General features: G+C 41.8%; 1 protein-coding gene across 2 annotated transcripts in view; it reads right to left on the minus strand.

Annotated features, from left to right (window-relative positions):
* Positions 1-23744, minus strand: part of LOC124556547 (cyclic AMP-responsive element-binding protein 5) — a 160105-nt gene that overhangs the window by 35111 nt on the left and 101250 nt on the right. For both annotated transcript variants that reach the window (XM_047130503.1, XM_047130504.1), the window contains exon 9: positions 13089-13210. In XM_047130503.1, the coding sequence (XP_046986459.1) occupies positions 13089-13210 (122 nt within the window). The remainder of the gene's footprint in view (positions 1-13088; positions 13211-23744) is intronic.

The following is a 23744-nucleotide window of genomic DNA, read 5'->3' on the forward strand; positions in this document are numbered from 1 at the left end:
ATATCTGCACGAAATTTTAAAAGTGTTTGTAGAGGTAAAAATGCATTGCATAAATTATGCCTATGGTTGATTTAGAGCTCATACATTGCTACATACGAAACGTAGACAAGATACTAAAATTTTATTTAAAATTGGGAGCATAATGATATCTCATTTTGTTCTCTAGCTATTGGTTTTTGTAGCCAGTGGATGAATATGTGCGACTCTCCCATTTATGTCCCTTCACACCGGGAATCGTGGTCACAACGATTGTCAATTTCATAAACGGTTCCAGATACTGAAACAAGACTTTTGCAAATGATAGCATGCAAAGGGGCACATATGCTGTATGAAAAATAGTTGAAACTTTACTCATCAAGATATGGAATTAACTTGCTCACAGCAGTGAGAGGGTTGGCAAAACAAGGCACTTAAACATGTCAATAGCGTTTAAGGAAATCCCAGGGGTCACATCTAAACACATCGTCAACACCTTGGGAGTGGCAGAGCATGACATGTTAACTCATCCACAATAGTAAATGGTTAACCGATTCCTTTGGAGTCTTCTTACAAATAAAACTAATTTTATACATTTACGGAAATACTTACAATGCACACTAACTTTCTTTTACTTCAAATTACAATAAGATACATATCCTATTTGCCATGCTCTCGCAGTAGTAACATTCACTACCATTTTAGTTTAGTAGACAACAAATACAGTGAGGTTAACATATAATATACAATAATTCAAATTAATCACTGACAATGAAACCCCTTACTGAAATGTGCAGATCAAAACCAGATAGTTATTTACAATAAACTTATTTTCAATTACTTAGAAAGTAATCATTGTGCAGATCTCATATTTCCACAACTCTGTACAGCCGATTGTATTCCGTATCACCACTTTTTAAAATTCTATGATTAAACAAACATAAAATACGATTTATGATACCTTTAACTATGGCTCTTTGCCATTTATAGCACATATATATGCTATACATGTGATATTTACTTTCTTTCCACCTAATTATGGCTCATTGCCACCCACCATAAGCACATGTGACTCTACAGTCATCACACTGGAACATACAACACTGACAATTTTTCTTTTAAATCACTTTTCACTCAATTTTTGAATGTAGTAATCCTAAGTACTGTGGTTCCAGCAAGACCAGTGTTGGATGCCATCATCAGGTGCCCCCTACCCACTTGTTTTTTTCCCCATTACTGTGGCTTTGACCTTTAGCTTCGGTCATCCGGTCATCATGTCTTCAATTTTTTCCACGACTCTAGGTATCATGGGTTATATTAGGCTTACATGCAACAAAAGAAACCTCTTTTAGAAAAAGCATACAAATTATTATTATATTTTCCCCAGTGCTTGCAACTTATGATTAACTTTTCTTGCCCTAGTGGCATACAAACACTACTAAAGTTCTCAAATATTTGGTTATGTAATTTCGGTTCTTTAGGTATGAAATAATATTCTTTAGTTAAGCCATCTCATAAAGAGATCAACCCATACCATCATAAACATAGTATTCATATCCTGTGTTTACAAACATCTCCTATTTTGATGCTAACATCCACTACCATTTTAGTCTAGTAAACAACAAATATAGTGAGGTTACCTTGACATCCCTATCTGAGTCAGCACCGAAAGCTGGCTGTCACATTCCAAGAAGATCATTAGCAATGAGACTCACCTCTATCTAACGCTCTTTAAATGTCTAGCCAGGCCAAACCCCATCCTGTTCATTCATCATAATGTGCCCAAGTACTGGTAGCCTCTTGTACATTGATAAACATTAAGCAAATTAAAATTAGTTACAATAAGTAGCTTTAATATTTGCTGTGTCCTGATAATCATATTTCAATACTTTATAATATACATTCTATTCTACTTCATATTCTGTCTGCCAACAATTTCTTATTTGTCCACAAAAGATGTGCTTTTTCCAGCACATGGTATTATTTCACTACAGCTGAGCAGCATTCCCATAATACCAGAATATTTTTTGATATCTGCAATGTTATATACTCTTTTTACCAAATGGGACCTAGGATGTGATAACTTCACTGCATTCATATGGGCTATTCTACTCATGATATACTGTCCTTGAAAAGTCCTGTAAAAATTCTCTGTCTTGTCATTAGTACTGCAAGATTTTTCGCCAACTTTAATTAAACTTGTCTTGCTTGAAAATACATTCTCGTATTTCAAAAGCAAATTCCTTAACTCTTCCTTTACAGTTTTGTTAACTACTGACACATCAACCTGGTACCAATATGTCAATAACTCTCAGCACTGTTTCTTGATTCCACATTTCTAATGTTTCTGATAATACTTGTTTCTATTCTATTTTTCTGCTATCTCTAATGGCATCTAAACCTTAAACCTCTGTATTGGTAAAACTGGTTTGTTCCTTCTCTCTCTCTCTCTCTCTCTCTCTCTCTCTCTCTCTCTGCCCCCCCCCCCCCCCCTCCCTCCCTCCGTTTATTAACTGCTCATGAAGTCCTGTGCTCCTGCAATGGCGCATTGCTGCTGGTGTTAATGATTGCTACTGCTTCAGTACCATCAACTTTAACATTCAAGATAAACTGATAATTCCTTTTATTCTCTGCCCTTATTTGTTTCCCTCTATTATTGTTTTTTTTTTTTTTTTTGTCATGATTATCATACTGACTATTATGTATTTTTGGAACTCCAATCAAGATCCTTTCTGTCACAACCATTATTCTGTCTATTATCATGGAAATGCAAATTTTCATTAATGTTTTCTTTTTTCACAACCACTCTCTTACCTGCAGTCATGAAAATGTGAACCACTTCATTTCCCAACCATTCCTTTTCTGGGAAAACAATTGCCATATCTTTCAATCTGATTTGTGGGAATGTTGTTTACATTGTTACTGGTTTTGTTCTCATTAGCCTTTAATTTCGAACTGATGCCCTTCCAACCATTACCCTTCATTGCTTTTTCTGACAAAGTGAACACATGACATAGTCATTCAACACATTCCTATTTTTCTTTCTATGTTTCCAATACTGTGTACTTTTCTTTCAATAACAAACCAGTACAACCACAGTTCTTTAAAGAATCAACACCTTGTGCATGAGGTTCAGCATAAAATTAGCATGTTTTACAACAAAAATATTTTAAGACATGAAGATAACAGCAAAGTCTGTTGAAACCAGTTGTCTTAAGTAAAGAAATATTTTATGCAATCTTGGCTGTTGAATGGTTTTTTACAATTAAAACAAGTCGCCCTGCAGTACCCTCAAAATGAGAAAATTCAATCAAAACAGTATCAAATGTCCAATTACTTTACAAATGACTTAATGTCTTTCATATTTGTGTTAAGCATGTAAGCAAGAAAAAGTTTAGACTAGCTTTGAAATTACGCTTCAAGTTTGTTGGAAGTTGCCAAGTGCTCTCATTATGGAAGTGCTGCAAATGAAGCCAGTAGTAAAGGAGTAAGAAAACATCATGCCTGATGCTGAAACCTGACTGCATGAATAGTGAAAACATAATAAGAGATATACTTTTTTTCCATTCATCATTGCGTGCATGCGTGTGTGTGTGTGTGTGTGTGTGTGTGTGTGTGTGTGTGTGTGTGGAAGGGAGGAGATCACAGAAAGAGTTTTGTAAAGGTTCGAAATTTTTGTTAAATCTGTTGGAATCTGCTGAGTGTGCTCATCCCTGTAATAAGTCTCTTATTGTGAAAACTTTAAAGATAAGATTATGACAACATTTTAAATCTTTGAATTTGGTCAATAATTACGTGAAATATTGAAAATAAAATTTTTGTTTGTCCTGGAAGCTATTAGGTACGCAGTCTGCTACAGGTACCAGATTCTCAGATAGTCGCTTAGTAATACAGAAGAGAGCAACAACTTTAAAGCAGCGGTCTCCATTGATAACATTTCCACTATTATTATTTAGTGTAGCTCTACTTTTCAATTTTGAATTTAACTTTTTCTTTACGTTTTCAGCAGACAGTTCCGTGTCTATGTTATTAAAATCACTGATCTCATGCTAAATACCATTTATTTTCTCGAACACCTCCTTTATGATACATACAACAAATCTCTTAAAAGAACCTACATTAACAGATAGTGTGGGCTGAAGCTGTTCATCTGGGACTACCTTATCACAGACTGTCCTTTTAAATCCTTCAGTCTCCCTACTAGCAGTGTTTTGGAAACTATTACTAGATTTCTCCTTCTCATCGGCATTTTCACTAGGTTCAACCTGAAGGGTTTCACTCATACTCACTCTGCCTGCCAACCTACTCCTTGTCAAGTTTTGTTATTCTATAAAATCTGCCATATTTTTATTTAATCCTTTAATTCTTGCTAGTTTCTCCACCAACTACTGTATATTTTCAGTGAAAGCTGCCTTGATATTGTCATTATTTTCATTGCTATCTTTCCTTATTTCATTAAGCTCTTTTTAGTATCCCACAAGATTCTCTTACTTTATCCATAAGAGCCCTCTCAGTACCCCTGTTAGATGCCTCTATTCTACTGCTAGTGTCCTTAAAAGATTCTTATATTTTTTCATTATTTTTACTTACAAAACCTTGTTATCGTATCCCATATTTCTTCTGTCACTTTCTGCTCCACCAGTTTCCCTAAATTACTCATCTTGCCTAGTCTTATTTATTCTAACTTCTCTCAATGATAATGTACCCCATAGTATTTGACTGCAAATATTTAGAGCAATTTTCCAACTAATGTGAACCTTGTCTTACTTTCCGTAAGCTCTCACACTCTCTGGATGCTGTAGCCAGTGGAAGAAAGTGTCTGTATCGCATCCGTGCCCTGACCTCCAGACCTCTAAGTGTGCGCCCCCAGCATTCCCCACACTACTCGTGCTGTGACTCTGACTGCTTCCTAAAAGCTCCCTATCCACAGCAATTCTTCCCCCATATACGTGACTGGCCTCGCCATGTATGCTGTTGCTGTTTTCCTTCTTTATCCTTGTCTTGTCATTTTGATGACAGTGCACAATATTTTACTCATGAGGTCTTTGTAATTCTGAGACTCAAATTCAATTTTTCTGTGATGCATACTGTTATAACTCTGCTTCACTGTCCACAAACCATGTATTACAGTCACCTCTACTTCACAGTTTACTTCCGGCACAATCTTATCTTTCTAATAAATTGTGGCATTGTTTGTATTCTCTATCTACACCAATATTATTCCACAATTGTATCTCTTCTGACATACTGGATGCCAAACTGTACCTATTATCCTGTATTAAGGATTGTTCAACAAATCTGCAATTTCGATGGTGCCTTTGTTGACTGCACATGGTGCACCGCGTGCTGCTTGTATCTCTGCAGAAGAAACACGTAAACTGACCACCACAAGCTACTACTATTTAGGCTCATCTTATGCCGCCAGGCCGCTACATGAGCCATCGTAGGACGCAAAATTTACATCAACTCACTGCCTGCACTTGTGATTGGTCCACAATACTCAGAGCTCTGTCTTATCTTCAGATTATCATCAGACTACTCTAAAGTCACTGTGAGTGTACATGTGGAACAGAGAGAGAGAGATACTGTAGAGAGATTATACAATAGACAGTCATGTATTCTTTATCTGAATATACTGTAAATAAATACATTTATGCTTTAATTATTGTATAGTGTTTGATGTGTTCTAGAGTGTTCAGCCACGTCATCACACCGAGGAATGCAAGCGACATTCTGGTTCCAAGTTTGTTATTAGTGACTACCTGGATCCATGGAAGAAGATTCAATATCTTGCACACTGAACTAATCAATCTCTCTTTCAGTGTCAAAAGAACTAATAAAAATTTTTCTTTTCTAATAAAGCCAGGATCAGAATGTGTCTATATTTCATCATTTTTGCATTATCATTAAAGTGTTACTACATTTGTTATATCTATTCTTGAAGTGATTTAAATTTTGTATGAAATGGCAACTTCTGGCAAGCAACCACTCATTGCAATTATTCAGTTTACAAGCCAACAAATCTAAATTTTGCTACAAAGCATGAGGAAATGTGGAAAACTCAGCAACTGACAATGACAGAAGTTCAGAATCCTGATAGGCAGGTGCCACCTCATCCCTTCCATTCCTCTGATGAAAAACAAGAAGAATTGATGAAATATCAGATACACTTTGACAGCACTTCACAGCCTACAAAAGTGCAGGTGACTCATAATGTTCCTTCTTTTTTCATGGGGAGGCATGCACACCTTTCGTTTGTGTTGTAAAAGGTTTCCTCAATTAGAACCCCAAAACCTACCCTACGAGGAAGTCACGAAGCTAGGCAAATTTTCTGAAGCACCGATTCATGTAGCTGCTGCTTGTTTTCAATTTTTTTGTATACGTCATCAGAGTAATCAATCTTACAGGGAATGAATCACTGAATTCAACATCATGAGTAGGAACTGCAAATTCAAATGCACTTGTGGAGCTTCTTTTAATGAAGAAATGATTGGCAGAGCCATTATTTACAACCTTGCAGACAACAGAATACGGGCTGAGATTCTAAAGCATCACAATCCTTGTCTTAATGACATACTTAAAGTAATCAAAGCTCAGGAAGTACAAAACTTTGTGGAAATTGACTTCAATGTGCCTGTTGCTGCAACACTCACTGCACCTAGTTCTAAGTGGGCTCCACTTCACACAGTTCACACTGAAACAGCTGCAAGCCATAGCATAAGCAGGATATAAGATGCCAAGTCACTAATACTGCAAATTCACGTGCTCTGAAATCTCATGTCAAGTCTTATGACATGCACAATAGGAAATAGCACTTCTTCCACCAAGTGGAATTCTGACACTGTAATGAGTTGAGACATACACGCGAAGTATGCCTGCAAAAGATGTCCAAAGCAAACGCTGTACCACTTCAATCTAGATTTGAGCAAATGGAGATTAATATCATCCCACACTATAAAACTTTACCTGCTTGCCCTGGCAATACTCGCAGGAACCATAAACACATATGCAAGAATTGCAAAGCAGCACCCACAGGGCAAAACTTGGGTAATTCAAATCAGCTCTCATCACTTGCAAAAACAGCAAACAGCTCTGTCTCTCACAAAACAGATAAAAGCAATCTTCCAAATGTCAGAATTGATAGTCATATTCAGAGAACTATCTTTACATGGACACCCTCAGCTCCAAAAATCGTGCCTGTGCCAGTGTTCTCACGCCATTTGTGATTATGTCGGCTCTGAACTCGACAGATTACAACAAATAGGTGTCTCGAAACCTATTTCTGCTAATAGCTGGGCATGTCCTTTGATTATCACAAGAAAATAAAAGGAGAAAATCAGATTTTGTGTCTACTTTAAAGCTCAAACGGGTACTGATTCTTTCCTGCTTCCATGTATTGAGGAGCTAACAGATCATCTAGAAGAGGGAATATTCTTTTCCAAAATTGGTGTACTCAATGCCTACCTCAAATTTCCTCTGGATAAGGAAACACAAAAATTTATGGTAATCAAAACAAATGTTTGTTTGTATCAATACTGTTTCACTCCCTGTGTTAGTTCAATGTTTTCTTGTACAAGTGACATCGAACATTCCGTCATGTTAAAATTATTTGGATGATATCATTGTGTCTTGATAAACACCAAAAACGCTCCTCAAAAATCTGGAGAGTCTTTTTCAAGTTTTAGTCGATGCAGGGCTTAAGTGTAATTTTAAAAGTGTTCATTTTTCAATGATGAAATTGAATATTTGGGACATCTCCTTGAAGCCCACAGCACTCATGCTTCAAGTATACATGTATAGGCCTTCTGGACGTTACCTTCTCCTAAAAATATACCAGAACTACAGGCAGTTCCTGGGCAAACTGAGCTATTGTATCAAATTTATTCTGGACATAGCATGGCACGAATTGCAGATCCTTTGCATCACCTTCAGTGTAATAATGTTCCTTTCCAATGGACTGGAGAAAGCAAGCAATCATTCAGGACATTAAAAAATGCATTGGCATTGCTTAGTTGCCCATGTCTTATTCATTTTGATCAACAGAAACTGGCAGTGCTTGCCACATGGAATAGGAGCAATTTTATCGCACAAATTTGGCAACATTTAGTGCACCATAGCATTCACATGTAAGATGTTGAACAAGTGCCAAGTCAATTACAGTCAGTTGGAAAAGGAAGTCTTAGCCATCATTTATGATTTCATGAAATTTTATCAATATCTGTTTTTCAGAAAAAAAATTTCTGGTGGATCATTAGCCACTGAGTGTTCTTTTGCCCAGTGAAAGACGTGCCCAACAGTACGGCACAAAAGCTACAACACTGGTCACTACTTCTTTCCAGTTATCAGTATGAAATTATTTATTGCCCTATGGCACAGCATGCAAACACAGACACATTATCTTGCTTTCCTATGGGGAAATGATTCAGAAATAAATGCAGCAGAAGCTCATCATCTTCAAATTCATCACTCTGATTCACAAGGTCTGCAAGAGTTCCCCCTCCTGGTTGTCAACCAATTGCACAAGCTACTGAACAAGATCAATCATTATGATTGCTTAAGTATAACATTTGGATTGGTCGGCCTCATAATTCGACATCCATTTCAGTTGCAGTAGTATGCAAATACTATGGGCAACACAACAGCCTCTCTCTTCGGAATGGTGTAGTTTTATTGCATACTTCTAATGAACAAATGTTGGTCATGATTCCCGCATCATCGCAGCAACATATTTGAAAATATTACAGAGAGGACATTGGAGAATTGTTAGAACTAAGCAGTTAGCATTCCAGCAGTGTATGCGGCTCGGCCATGACAAGCATATTGAACAGATGACTGCCCAAAGTTATGCATGGACAGGTAACCAGACAATGCAGTGCAAGGAATTTTTCAATTGGCCTCGAGCTGACAGTAACTGGCAATGCTTCGACACTGATTTTGCTAGTCCTAGACTATCGTTCCAGAGAATGCTACAAAGTTTTATTCACTGAATTTTCAACAATTTTGCCAACAAAATGGTATTCATCATATATGACAGCAACATGCTCTCCTTGACCTTTCACATTTTCAAGGTTCAGATTTCCAAACTTCATGCTGGGCTAGGAAGAATCAGTGTTTCACTCTGCAGTGGACTGTGCATTGATCTGAAACTTCCAGGCAGATTAAAACTGTGTGCCAGACTGGGACTCAAACCCGGGACCTTTGCCTTTCGTGGCAAGAGCTCTACCAACTAAGCTACCCAAGCATGATTCACAACCTGTCCCCACAGCTTTACTTCCACTACTACTTCATCTCAACTTTCCATGAAAGGCAAAAGTTCCAGGCTGGAGTCCCAGAGTCCAGCAAGCAGTTTTAATCTGCCAGAAAGTTTCATATCGGCATACACTTTGCAGCAGAGTGAAAAATTCATTCTGGAAACATCCATCAGGCTGTGGCCAAGCCACATATCCACAATATCCTTTCTTCCAAAAGGGGTGCTGCAAATTTCACATGCAAACTTCTGTGAAGTTTGGAAAGTACGAGATGAAATGCTAATGGAAGTAAAGCTGAAGACAAGCCATGACTCTCAGTGGTAGAGCACATGCCCATGAAAGGCAAAGGTCCTTGGTTCAAATCCTAGTCCAGCATACAGTTTAGTTTCAATCAGCCAGGAAGTTTCATATCCTTTGTTGTTGTTTCTCAACATCTATCACGCTTCACCTTTTCGCAACGCTTCACCAGAAGAATTATCACATAGTCATCATCACTACAATTTGCTGCATCTATTTCACCCTCGTCAGTGTGCTTCCAACAACTGTGTGTTTAACAAGCCTCACAACTGGGAATCCAGTATCATCACTCAGACAAGTGGCCAAGCTCATTATAGCATTCACAGCAAATAGGGACCCATCAATGGCACCAAAATCAATCATATTTTTGTGAGTATTGTGAGCCTGCCATACATTTTCACATTTCAGACATACTGTCTGCCTCACAGGCTGTTGCCCCACAGTGATGCTTGCCAATACCTGACATTCCTTGCCAGTACCTGACATTCAGGTGCATGGGTCGTCAAACAACTCTGCCATGGAGGTCAATCTCTGCCTGCCTACACAGCTGCTGTCACCTCCACAGCCACAACATTCATCATTGTCCACAGCAATGTTCGTGAACATCAAGCCTCCATCAACTGCATAGCCTTCGTCACCTGGAGCAGTACCAATGCTGTCTCCTCTATCTGTGCTGTTGGATGGGTATCCTACCTCCAGTCTTTTGGTAGATGTTCCCAGTAATTCATAAGACCAATGCCAATCCATGGATTGGTTACGCCACAGGCAACTCCATCACCAACACCATGGCACATTGGCACCCAGAATATGTGATGCCGATGCACAATCTTATTTGGAGGAGGGGGAGGAATGCAGTATCAAAGTTACCTTCCATTAACCACTCACAGTGTGCCGTATGGCACTCATATCTCTGTAAAAGAAACATTTAAACCAGCTGTTGCAAGCCACTGCTATAGAGGGTTTGTCATATGTCACCATAGGTCAACAAATTTGCGTCACCTCATGCCTGAATCTGTGATTATTCCGCAACCCTTTGTAAGTCACCAAACTCAGAGCGGCATTTTAGATTATCTTCAAATTATCATCATACTACTCTCAGATCACACAGCATAGAGACGACAGTGCAGTGAGATTTTATGAACCTAGCATGATGCCAGTGAGACTTAACAAACCTTGTCTGATGTTATTGCTACTCGTGAATATTGATAACAAATACTTGTGGAAAAGAGAGAGAGAAAGGGGGGGGGGGCTGCAGGATATGTATACTTTACACAGATTCTATTGTAAATAAATACAATTATGTTTTCATGATTCTACAGCTCGTCACACTAATGGACATAAAATTAACCCCAGCACAGAGGTACCATATTGCAAGATTCCCATCATAATATTTCTGCAAGATTCCCATCGTAATATTTCTGCAAGATCCCCATGGTACTAATCCCCCATGAAAGTTTCTCAGTCTACCCACAAGTCTGTAGAAAGTGATATGGGCAACACACAGTACAACTTGTCATTCCATCCCACTCGAGACCGCAAAATTAAGTTAACCCTTCCCCAGATCAACTTAGTGAGTCAACACTGCTCCCTACCTGTTATGTGCTGTTATCTCACTGATGTAGGCCCTTGAAGCAGATCTTGTAACACTTCCGGATTCTTTTAGAGATGCAAATGGTTCACATAAGTGGCTATACGTGGAAATTCAGGAAGCTAATCCTACTTTAAATAAGTTTTGGAATGCCATTACTATCCATTTATTGCTACTAGTAGCCAATGGCCTTGCCACAGTGGTAACACCAATTTCCATCAGATCACTGAAATTAAGCAGTGTTGGACTTGGCTAGGACTTGGATGGGTGACTGTCCAGTCTGCTCTGTGCTGCTGGCATTCAGCCCTCATGAGGCCAATTGAGGAGCTACTTGATTGCAAACTAGAGGCTCCGGTCTGAAAACTAGCAATGGCCAGGAGAGCAGTGTGCTGACCACATGCCCCTCCATATCCACATCCAGTGATGCCTGTGGGCTGAGGATGACATAGCGGTCAGTACCATTGGGCCTTCGAGGCCTGCTAAGATGGAGTTTAGTTTAGTTTGCCACTAGTAATATTGTAGGGTGCATTATTAAAAAGACTATCACTTTTGTTAATGATGTATGAGGTAATTGAGCCATTTCCCAACACACTACTGCCACAAATTATAGCCTAAAACACGCAGTTTTGAGCTTTCTTTCATGTTACGTTAATTTTGAAAATAGCAATAATTTATAGCCTACCTGGTGAAATAAACTGAAAACTGAGAAATACAGTGGAAACTGCCAGATTACAACATCTCGGATGTTTGTTTTCCGCCTACAGCCAATAGCTGCATAGCACGGTGACATCACACTAATGCAGTGGCTTCTAGCATACAGAGTGATAAACAGCTAGCTTACTTGGTGGCTTGTTCCAAAGTACAGTTGATATGATTGGTGTAGACCACTGCTTCCACTTAGGTTTAATTTAGATAGTTATGCCTTGTACATCCTTCACTACCATGCATTAATTTTACTTACAGTAGTTCACTCGAATTCTGTCAACAGAATCTGTAATGTATTGTGCCTCTACAGACTGCAGTCAATGTAAGCTGTTCCATTTGCTATGCAGCACCACAATTAACAGGACATGTTTAGTGAATGGTTGTGCAATGGCTTGTTCGTCTTCGTTGCAGTCCTCAATGGTGTTCAATGCATTGTGATGGCACACAGATTTTTATAAATGTTACGGATTGCTGGGGCAGAGAAACACTGAAATCATAGCAGGTTTAGCTTTATTTCATATTCACTGGTACAAAATAGGTACATGTGAAGGAAAGCTTGTGTCTACAGACATGCTTTCACGAACCTTGCTGTGCTTGAATTACAGCAAGCAATGAGTTCAAAGTGCAAACGGCACACATTGGCAATACTGCAGAAAACTCCACTTTGAGTACTCAACAGAATGAACAAGGAAAAGTTTACAAGCAATACACGAGAGGCCACTGCACTCACATCACCAGAGTATGCAGCACAGCTAATAGTTACAGAAGGAATGTACACACCCCAATGGTTGATTCCGACGCCTTTCGCCATACTTTATAGTTTTCGGTTTAATTCACCATGTTAATCACTTTTAGCTTTTTTCAGGGTGAGCACAAAGGAAAAATCTCTCAAAACTGTGTGTTTTGATGTACAATTTGTGATCACAGCATGTCAGAAAATAGCTCAATTACCTTGTACCCTGAAAGCAATTTCAATTTTTTGACAAGTTTTACTTGCTATTACAACTTTTTGATTTTTTAAGAACTGACAAAATTCATTGTCACAGATTATTGTATAAACATTATATTGTACACCTAATTTCCTTTGCTTATACAACCTATTGGAGAGGATTACGATTTTTTATCATATATGCCAGTCACACACATTTCTGCTCATATTTTGGAGGTTTAACATTTTCATCAATTCTGCATTTTCCTTAGTTTTGTGATTTTTACGTCTGGACTGCATGAAAATGTAAAATAGGGGTTTTACTGTATTTGATTAAGATACTAACCTGTTTCTCTCAAGAAACTTTTTCCTTTTCTCATCATCATCACATTGTGACGAACTTTTCCTTGTCCGGCTGTGTGTGGAACATGGTGCACGGGATTCTGCTGGAGGTGCTGTATGGTCAGCCTGAAAGATAGAAAATATTGTGACTCACCAAGCTTTATATTAAATATGGTATCTCTTACAAGGATTGGATATATTTAATTGAATTAATTCTAACAGCAGCATAAATTGTGCACTACACAACTTCCACGTAAAATATGAAAATATCTAATGAAGCTGTCATTTCAAGGTTCATTTACAATATGTTTATATTGCACATTACAAGATTTTTGAAAAATTAGATATACAAGTTTCCAGGCAAGACCAAACAACTATACTGTCTTCACATGTTTTGGTAGAAATACGCACGCACGCACGCGCACACATACACACACACACACACACACACACACACACACACACACACACGTGTGTGTAGCATAACAAAAATTGCACAGTGGATATAATAAAACATATGGTACTTCCATAGTGATGTCACAAATTTTTTTAGAGTTGACTGAAGACAAATATCACTTTTATAAGAGGAATACTAATCCAAAAATGTAGACTTTAAGCTTTCACCTGCATATCTAAAGTATGAACTCCTCACAGGAATGCAGGCAGATAAACACATCAATAACTATCAATGATATTTTGGCAGGTACCCACTCTGTCATTTTCATGCCTTTAAAATATCTTGAAGGTGGCTACCTTTTGAAATATTAGCACTTTTGACAAGTTTAGCTAGCCAAATTTCTGCATGTTATTCATATTCCAAAAATGTTTCAATTGAGAGTCGCAAGGTCTAATGATTGTTACTAGCCAGAAATGATTTCTCAATTTTTCTCAAAGAACTATTTCCAATTATAGTTGCAGTTAGCAGATTCTTCTCAATGATGTTAGACATTCTCTGAGAAAGCTTGACAAATCTCTCGTGATTGTACGATAGAAAACATGTATCAAGAAGTACACGACGGATGGAGGGAAGGAAGGAAGGCACTTGCAGACGGACATAATAAAAGTAATTATGCAAAATAAAACTTTACAAGGATATTAAAAATGTTTCTACTCCATAAATTTGTAAATATTACACTGAATTTGTGTTGAAAGCTAATAGCTTGTGCACTGAACCAGAATAGTGATGGTAAAATACGACAATGAAACACATATTACAAAAAATAAAAGGGGGAGGTACTCAACAGAGAGAACAGCTTCATAAGAATATTATATGAAACAGGAAATACAGAGAGCTATAAAAAGAGCATGAGACTACATTTATTTCATTCTCGGTTGAAAGTAAGACAGATACTGACAATGACAAAGGAGTGAAAATTTCAATCTGTTCCTTGTTCAGATTCCTGTGAATGAGTAGAATCATGGCCAAAAGCCGTCGGCACACGGACCACGCATCCGAACGTTGATGTTGAGCGTGTCGAGTTTCTGACGTCATAGCGTGGAACAGCACGTTCGGGAGTCTTTCCGAATGTGCAGAGCTATATACGGCATGTCAGATATTCTGAGCATGTGTCTGAACATTGACCAATGAGATGGCACAATGCCACCTACGTCACACACACGCCGTCTCCACGCAGTACAGAGTTGTGAGGCGCCATATTGGCATTCATTTTAAGCCTATATGTATATATGCCGTTTATGAGCACCAGCAAATTGAGAATAACTGGAAAACCCGCTGTTAACTGTGTGATTTGTTCCAATAAAATAATGAGAAACATCATATTCGTGGCAAAAGAATTATTGTAACTTGCGTATTATGAGAGTAGGCTATTTGAAGTCAGCAACACACTGAAGATCCACCCAAAATGCATTGTTCTTGGTACAATTTGTTATAATTAAATTTCAATTAGTAACATATCTACGGTTAAGGTTTTCAGAAAGCCGTAACATAATATGATTAGATGCATGGGATGTGGTGTTGGTTTAGCGTAATGAGTAGCGTCTCTGTCTTGTATGAAGTTGGTTGTTGGGGCGGTGGTTCGCATCTTCACACTTCCAAATATTTTTTCCTAACATTCACGTTTTTATTAGGTTCTGATACTTTATTATTAGTTTAATATAAGTATATACTATAATAGTTGATGTTATGTAAATATAAGTTCACCTTTTTTTTGAGGGATGACTTTGTTCGATTGGCTTAATCTACAGGACAGCTTGCGCTACTTGTATAAAGATATTTTGCTCCTATTTCTTTTACGTTTCATAATTCACATGTTGCAAAGATTCTGCGACTGGGTAGGAACAGTGATCAAATAAGACTGACCTTATGGTTTTACTAAAATGTGGGAATGATGAAATAATGTTTATCTCATGCGGCTAAGTATTCCAAATTTGTACTGCACTGTTTGTAATGGAACTTTTATAAGTCTGTGTACTTATTCATTGGACATGGTACTTTCCTTTTCATGTGCGTTTTAATAGAGGTAACGTGGGAATTTTACACGCACCCGTTGAGTAAATAGTGTGATTTACGAACTAGAAACATCCCTCAACTGCCGCTGGAGTGTGTTGCGATCGCGTATACCACATTGGCCCCACGTACCGTATGCACAAGTTGCATCATTCCTGAGTGTTCAGCAGCACGTTGAACTTGGCATGCTCAACGTTAACGTTCAACAGCACGGTCTGCGTGCCAGCGGCTTAAGGGTTTGTTTTGTTTTAAGGGATAAAAACAATGAAGGTCATATGTGCCCATGTCAGAATCTCAGAACACTAATACTACTATGTTAAGCCCAATCAATGGAAGGACAGAGAGCTAAGAACAAGGACTTCTTCTTGGAGAAAGGTCCACGAAATACACCAGAGAGACGACAGGGGTCTTGAACTAAAAATTAAATGTCCTTTACCATATTGCTATGATGGATAAAAAGTAAAATGCGCTCGACAGCCTGTGCATTGATTGCTAAAATGGACACTAGCTCAGACAACAAACAAACATACGTAGTGGTTAAAAAAAGGGCATTTGGTCTGGAAATGGCGAACCATCAAAAGTTGATGATAATAAGCACAAAGTAGTCGGGGATCACCACTTTAACAAATGGTGATGGCTAAAATGACAGTGTCCAATATGCAACCTAGCTAAAATGATATCCTTGCTGTGAGAGGGCAGAAAGGAGGTCGGCCAAGCTGCTGGTAGAGGTTTAATACAACAGAGTTTGATCCCACGAAGGGAAGACCAGTGGTGATGCTGCCTGCTGACAGACGGCAACATGGAAATCATCAGATGGAATGGAAGAACTAGCAGAATGAGGTAGGAGGACTGAAGCCTTGGCATTAGTGTCACCAGCCTCGTTTTCCAGCAGACCAACGTGACTCACATACACATTACAGTGGCTCACTCAAGAGTGAGCAACTGGAAGCTTCCTTGGATCCGTTGCACTCAGGGGTCTTTTTGTTATTGTTTTTGTTATGGTTTTAGGGCGCAAAACTGCTATGGTCATTAGCGCCCAGTCTGTGACTTAGGAAAAGGTAAAAAAAACAAAACTGGAAACCAGCAGCAATGGGAACGAAACTCAAAAAATTGGAGAAACTAAAAACAGAAGGAAAGCTTAAAAAACCACTATAGAGGGCAGTTGGTTGTCCCCAAAAAGAGCTTCAAATGACTGACATCATCTCATTGGCACTAATAAACACGAGAACGCGAGTCATCTGCTAAAATGGAAGATATATCAGGCGACAGCTGTAGATGGGCGTGTAATGGAGTAAAATAGGGGCACTCAAGTAAAAGGTGTCTTACCGTCCACAGCTGAGAGCAGTGGGCACAGAGTGGAGGAGGATCGCCACTTAAAAGATGTCGATAGCTAAAAAGACAGTGCCCTATCCGGAGTCTAGTTAAAATTACCTCCTCCCAACGACACGTTCGGGAGGAACAGGTCCAAGCACAGGGAAGAGCTTTCACGTCCCGCAATTTATTATTGGGAAGTATCGACCAATGTGCGTGCCATAAAAGAACAACACGATGACATAAAACACTCTCTATATCGGCGAAGGGAATTGTGCGAATAGCTGGCTGAAGAAGAGAGACTGCAGCCTTGGCTGCTATATCGGCCGCCTCATTTCCACAGATACCAACGTGTCTTGGGATCCAGAGGAACGCCACAGAGACGCCCCCAAGTGGAGCAAGTGTAGGCAGTCCTGAATCTGGTGGACCAGAGGGTGGACAGGGTAGAGAGCTTGGAGACTGAGGAGAGAGCTGAGAGAACCTGAACAGATAACATACTGTATCCGCTGATGGCGACGGATGTATTGGACAGCCTGGAGAACAGCGTAAAGCTCCGCAGTATAAACCGAACACTGGTCGGGAAGCCGAAATCGATTTGGGGTGTCGCCAACAATATAGGCACTCCCTACACCAAACGATGTTTTTGAGCCATCAGTGTAAATAAATGTGGCTTCCTTCATTTGTGCACATAGAGCAGCAAATGCCCGACGATAAACAAGTGAAGGGGTACCATCCTTGGGAAACTGACAAAGGTCACGGAGCAGGCAGGTGCGGGGGCGGAGCCAAGGCTGTACCCCAAGTTGTCAAGAAAGTTTTAGGAAAGCGGAAGGAAAGAGAATGGAGCAGTTGACGGAAGCTGACTCCCAGTGGTAATAGGGAGGAAGGGCGGCCTGCATACCCTAAATCCAAGGAGGCGTCGAAAAAAATGTCATGGGCCGGATTTGCAGGCATGGAAGACAGATGACTAGCATAACGACTCAGAAGGACAGCTCGCTGACTGGATAGCAGAGGTTCAGCAGTCTCAGCATAAAGGCTTTCCACAGGGCTGGTGTAAAAAGCTCCAGACACTAAACGTAATCCACAGTGGCAGATAGAGTCGAGATGCCGAAGAATAGACGACTCAAGCAGAGGAGTAAACTATGCTTCCATAGTCCAATTTAGAGCGCACCATGGCGCGATAAAGGCATAGAAGGACCACTCGGTCCGCTCCCCAGGAGGTACCATTCAGGACACGGAGGGTGTTGAGGGATCGCAGACAGCAAGCCGAAAGATAGGAAACGTGGGAGGACCAGCACAGTTTTCTGTCAAACATAAGACCCAAGAATTTAGCCACGTCCAAAAATGGAAGGTTGACAGGTCTTAGATGTAAGGAAGGTGGAAGAAACTCCGTACGACGCCAAAAATTAACACAAACGGTCTTACTGGGAGAAAAGCGGAAGCCTGTTTCGATGCTCCAAGAGTGGAGGTGATCGAGACATCCTTGAAGACGTCGTTCAAGAAGGCTGGTCCGTTGAGAGCTGTAGAAGATCGCAAAATCGTCCACAAAGAGGGAGCCCGAGACATCAGGAAGGAGACAATCCATAATTGGATTTATGGCAATGGCAAACAGCACTACACTTAGCACAGAGCCCTTGGGTACCTCGTTTTCTTGGGAGAAAGTACGGGAGAGAGTAGTGTTCACCCTCATTTTAAATGTGCACTCTGCCATAAATTCACGAAGAAAAAGGGACAGCCGTCCTCGAAAGCCCCAAGAGAACAGTGTGCGGAGGATGCCTGTCCTCCAACAGGTATCGTATGCTCTCTCTCCAGATCAAAAAATATTGCTACCGTTTGGCGTTTCCTGAGAAAATTGTTCATGATATAAGTGGAGAGAGCAACCAGATGGTCAACTGCAGAACGATGCTTTCGGAAACTGCATTGGGCAGGTGTTAAAAGACTGCGGGACTCCAGCCACCAGGCTAAACAGCTATTAACCAAACGCTCCAAAACCTTACATACTCTACTTGTGAGAGAAATGGGGCGATAGCTAGAGGGGAGATGTTTGTCCTTTCCAGGTTTCGGAGCAGGAACGACGATAGCTTCCCGCCATCGTCTGGGAAAAGTACTGTCGGTCCAAATTCGATTATAAAGGCGAAGGAGGTAACGCAGACTATGGTATGATAAATGCAGCAACATTTGGATGTGGATACCATCCGCTCCTGGGGCGGAGGAGCGAGAAGAAGAGAGTGCATGTTGGAGTTCCCGCATGGAGAAAACAGTATTGTAGCTTTCGCGATTTTGAGAGGAGAAAGCAAGAGGTTGCACTTCCGCTGCACGTTTCTTAGGGAGAAAAGCTGGCGGGTAATTTGAAGAGCTCGAAATCTCAGCAAAGTGTTGACCCAATGAGTTAGAAATTTCAACGGGGTCCACTAATTTATCATGCGCGACAGTGAGCCCAGAGACCGGGGAGAAACTAGGTGCACCAGAGAACCGTCGAATCCGACTCCAAACTTCCGAGGATGGAGTGAAGGTGTTAAATGAGCTAGTAAAGAAGTCCCAGCTTGCCTTCTTGCTATCGCGGATGACGTGAAGGCATCGTGCACGGAACTGCTTATAGCGGATACAGCTGGCCAAAGCAGGATGGTGTCTGAAAACGCGAAGAGCACGTCGCCGCTCACGTATTGCGTCACGGCATGCCACGTTCCACCACGGAACTGGGGGGCGCAGGGGCAATTCGGAGGTGCGAGGTATTGAACGTTCCGCAGCTGTAAGAATACCGTCTGTAATAAGAGTGACCTCATCGTCGACACTAGGAAAGTGACGGTCATCGAATGTCGCTAGAGACGAAAAAAGTGTCAAATCGGGTTGGGAAAACTTCCAGTGTCACGTGCACATATATGGCAGTTGCGGCTGCAATCTAAGGACACATGGAAAGTGGTCACTCGAGTGTCCATCAGCAAGGGCGAACCATTCGAAGTGCCGAGCTAGCGGAACAGTACCGACCGAAAGGTCCAAACGAGAGAAACTTGTCGTGGAGGCAGACAAAAATGTAGGGTCCCCAATGTTGAGGCAAACAAGATCCGCTTGGCGGAGGACGTCTATCAATAGTGAGCCACGCGGACAAAGGACAAGGATGTGGAGATCCCCAAAGCAGGTGGTGGGCATTGAAGTCCCCAACCAGCAAATAGCGGGGTGGAAGCTGACCAAGAAGATGAAGGAGATCAGCTCATGCCATTGGTGTGGACGATGGAATGTATACAGTACAAAGAGAGAAGGGGTATCCAGAAAGGGAAAGATGGACAGCGACAGCTTGGAAGGAAGTGTTTAAGGGGATTGGGTGATAATGGAGAGTATCATGGAGAAGAATCATGAGTCCTCCATGTGCTGGAGTGCCTTCAACAGAGGGGAGATCAAATCGGACTGACTGAAAATGGGGGAAAACAAAGTGGTCGTGGGCACGCATCTTTGTTTCCTGAAGACAGAAGATGACCGTCGAGTAAGATCGTAAGGGGATCGACAATTCATCCCGATTGGCTCGAATGCCGCAGATATTCCAATGTATAATGGACATAGGGTGGACAGAAAATGGAAGAATGTGACCACGGTTGCCGTCAACTCAACGACTGCTCAGAGCTTGCGACCGACAGCGTGGAACGGCATTCAGCCGAAGGCAGAAGATCCTGATCCATAGGTTGTTCAGGAGTAGCTCCTGCCACCAGCGATTGGCTGGTTGATCGGCCGCCAGCAGTGCGCCTCGACGACACAGAAGACGGCCAAGGGCGGCTACCGCCAGCTGGTGCTGTAGATGAGACACGCCGTGGCGGAGAAGGAGAGGAACTGGGTTTCTTATTAGCCTTCTTGGAAACAGGATGTTTAGATGAAGGAGGAACCGATGGTTGTGAAGTTGGGGTACATAAAACATCTTCACGAGTAGGCTCTTTTTTGGAAGTCCGGGTGTCCGACTTTTGGGCTCGAGATTTAGCAGAACCCGATGAAAGGTGAGCCATAGAGTGAGCAGGCAAAAGTGGGGAAGTTGAACGTGCGATCTTTGCGCTGGCCAATCTGACGACCGTGGCACTAAAGGTGAGATCACAAGTCTGCGTGGCCGCTTCCTTTGTTGGCCCAGGAGAGGCAAGGACAGTGCTGTATTTACCTGTCTGAGGCACAGTGGGCTTTCGACTGGCGAATAATTTTCAAGCAGCAAAGGTCGACACCTTTTCCTTCACCCTGATTTCCTGAATGAGCTTTTAGTCTTTAAAAAGGGGGTAATCTCGAGAGGAAGTAGCGTGGTCATCCATACAGTTGATGCAACGAGGGGATGGAGGTGGACAAGCACCCTCATGGGCATCCTTGGCAAACATAACACATTTGGCCGAATTGGAACAGGACTGGCTGGTATGATTGAACGGCTGACACTGATAGCAACGGGTAGGGTTTGGGATGTAAGGGCGAACGGAAATTATCTCATAGCCCGCTTTTATGTTCGATGGGAGTTGAACTCTGTCAAAATTCAAGAAGACGGTACGGGTTGGAACGATTTTTGTGTCAACCCTTTTCATGACTCTATGAACAGCCGTTACGCCCTGGTCAGACAGGTAGTGTTGAATTTCCTCGTCGGACAATCCGTCGAGGGAGCGTGTATAAACGACCCCACGTGAAGAATTTAAAGTGCGGTGCACTTCCACCCGGACAGGGATGGTGTGTAGCAGTGAAGTACGCAGCAATTTTTGTGCCTGGAGGGCACTGACTGTTTCTAACAACAAGGTGCCATTTCGTAATCTGGAACAAGACTTTACAGGACCTGCAATTGCGTCGACACGTTTCTGAATAATGAAAGGGTTGACCGTGGAGAAGTCGTGACCTTCGTCAGACCGAGAAACAACAAGGAACTGTGGCAACGATGAAAGAACTGTCTGTGGCTGAGACTCATTAAACTTACGCTTGTGAGCAGACATAGAAGAAGATGAGGAAACCATTGCGAAAGTATCCCCCATGATTACCGGCGTCTCCGATGGCGTGCTCCTCCCTTGTGGGGACCCTCTCTGAGGGCACTCCCGCCTTAGGTGATCGTTCACACCTCAGGTCACACCTCCCGAGAAACGGACGGAGGGACCAATCGGCACTTTTGGAAGGTATCAGCTCGGGTAATCACCCCTCCCTGGGCCTGGCCGTTACCAGGGGGTACATACGTGTCCTACCTGTCTACCCGGGGCGGGGAATTACGCGTTACCCTGTCACTGGCTACGCATGGAAATGCGTGGGTCGGCCTTCAGACACGCACAGGGAGGAAAAAAGAGAAAGGGAAAAGCAAAGGGAAAGGAAAGAAGAGAGGTCTCAAACGCCGCAGCGGAGAAAAGGGTAAAGAGAAGAGGTAAGGAAAAGAGCACAAAGGAGGGGCGAAGACTTGCAAGCAGAGAAAGCGAAGAATGTGTTACATTTTCGAGCGTCCGTCTCCGGACGTAGGCACAAAACATACTCCCAGAGGGGGAGAAAGAAAGGAAGAAAGAGGCAGAGGTGACGGGGGGGGGGGGGGGGGGGCAAGATGGGGGAGGATGGGGAAGGATGTGGAAAAGGAAGGTATGCAGCCCGGAAAGGAAGGAGGGCCACACTAGCTCGGGGTCCCGTGCTCGCTACACACATATCCACAAAAGAGTTGTGGACCCCCTGGGGGGGCACACAGGGGTGGACTGTGTACAGCACAGAGAAGCTCTGAAGCGCACTTAAAGAATCGGATGACACAATTGGAAAAACTGTGTCCCCAGATGTACTGTGTGGCCTTACACAGGGCAAAGAGCTCTGCTGTAAGTACTGAACAGTGTTCCGGAAGCTGATACCAAAAATTGTCAGTGCCAACGACGAAAGCAACCTATCACCACAGTCAGTCCAAAAGCTATCAGTGTGCACAAAGGTACTATCACTAAGTTCCATGCGTATGGTCAAACATTTACAGTGATAGATCGAATATGGAGTAGTTTCCCTAGGAAGTGAATGGGGTCCAAGGTGAACATGTGCTGCCGCATGAAGCCAAGTTGATGAAGGGTTCATATCCATTGGGGAAGGAGCAGGTAGTGTGAAGGGAAGCTGCTGGAGTAAAAGCAGAACGCAAACTGCAGGAGGGAACAGAGAAGAGGGATGTGCCCCATACTGGCCGTCAAAAGAGTCATCGAAGAAGGAGGCATAGGATGGGTGGCCAGGCATAGGAGATAAACGGTATGCGTATCTGCTGAGGAGAACATGATGTCAGTATGACAGCAGCCATTCAGCAGCTTCTGCATAGAGACTCTCAACCGCGTGAGCGTAAAAGGTGCCAGTGGCCAAATGGATTCCATGATGGCGGATTATATTTAGATGGTGCAAGATGAACGGATGTGCAGATGCATATACGAAACAATCATAGTCTAGTTTCAAATAGACAAGGGATCAGTACAAACAGAGGAGGGTGGTCCAGGAAGCGCCACTTGGTGTACATAGGACATTGAAGGTGCAGGTACAGCGGGTGGCCGGCAGGCAGGTAAGATACGTGCGAGGACCAAGAAAGTTTTCTATCAAGCATGAGCCCCAGGAATTTCATGGTTTCACCAAATGGAACTGCAACAGGCCCCAGATGAACAGATGGTGGAAGAAACATGTTGTGGCACCATAAATATATACAAACTTTTTTGTCAGTGGAAAACTGAAAGCCATTGTCAACGTTCCACGAGTAAAGACAACTGAGAAATCGCTGAAGATTCTGCTCAAGAAAACAACTCTGTGGGGAACTGCAATATATTGCAAAACTGTCAGTGAAAATGGAGCTGGAGATGCCCAGCATAAGACAGGCCATAATGAGGTTAATGGCTATAGCAAAGAGGAAGATGCCACGGTGTAGCCCTGAGGCATCCAGTTTTCCTGCATAAAGGCATC

Source organism: Schistocerca americana, chromosome X (assembly GCF_021461395.2).
Source record: "Schistocerca americana isolate TAMUIC-IGC-003095 chromosome X, iqSchAmer2.1, whole genome shotgun sequence".
In the NCBI taxonomy this organism is placed as follows: Eukaryota; Metazoa; Arthropoda; class Insecta; order Orthoptera; family Acrididae; genus Schistocerca; species Schistocerca americana.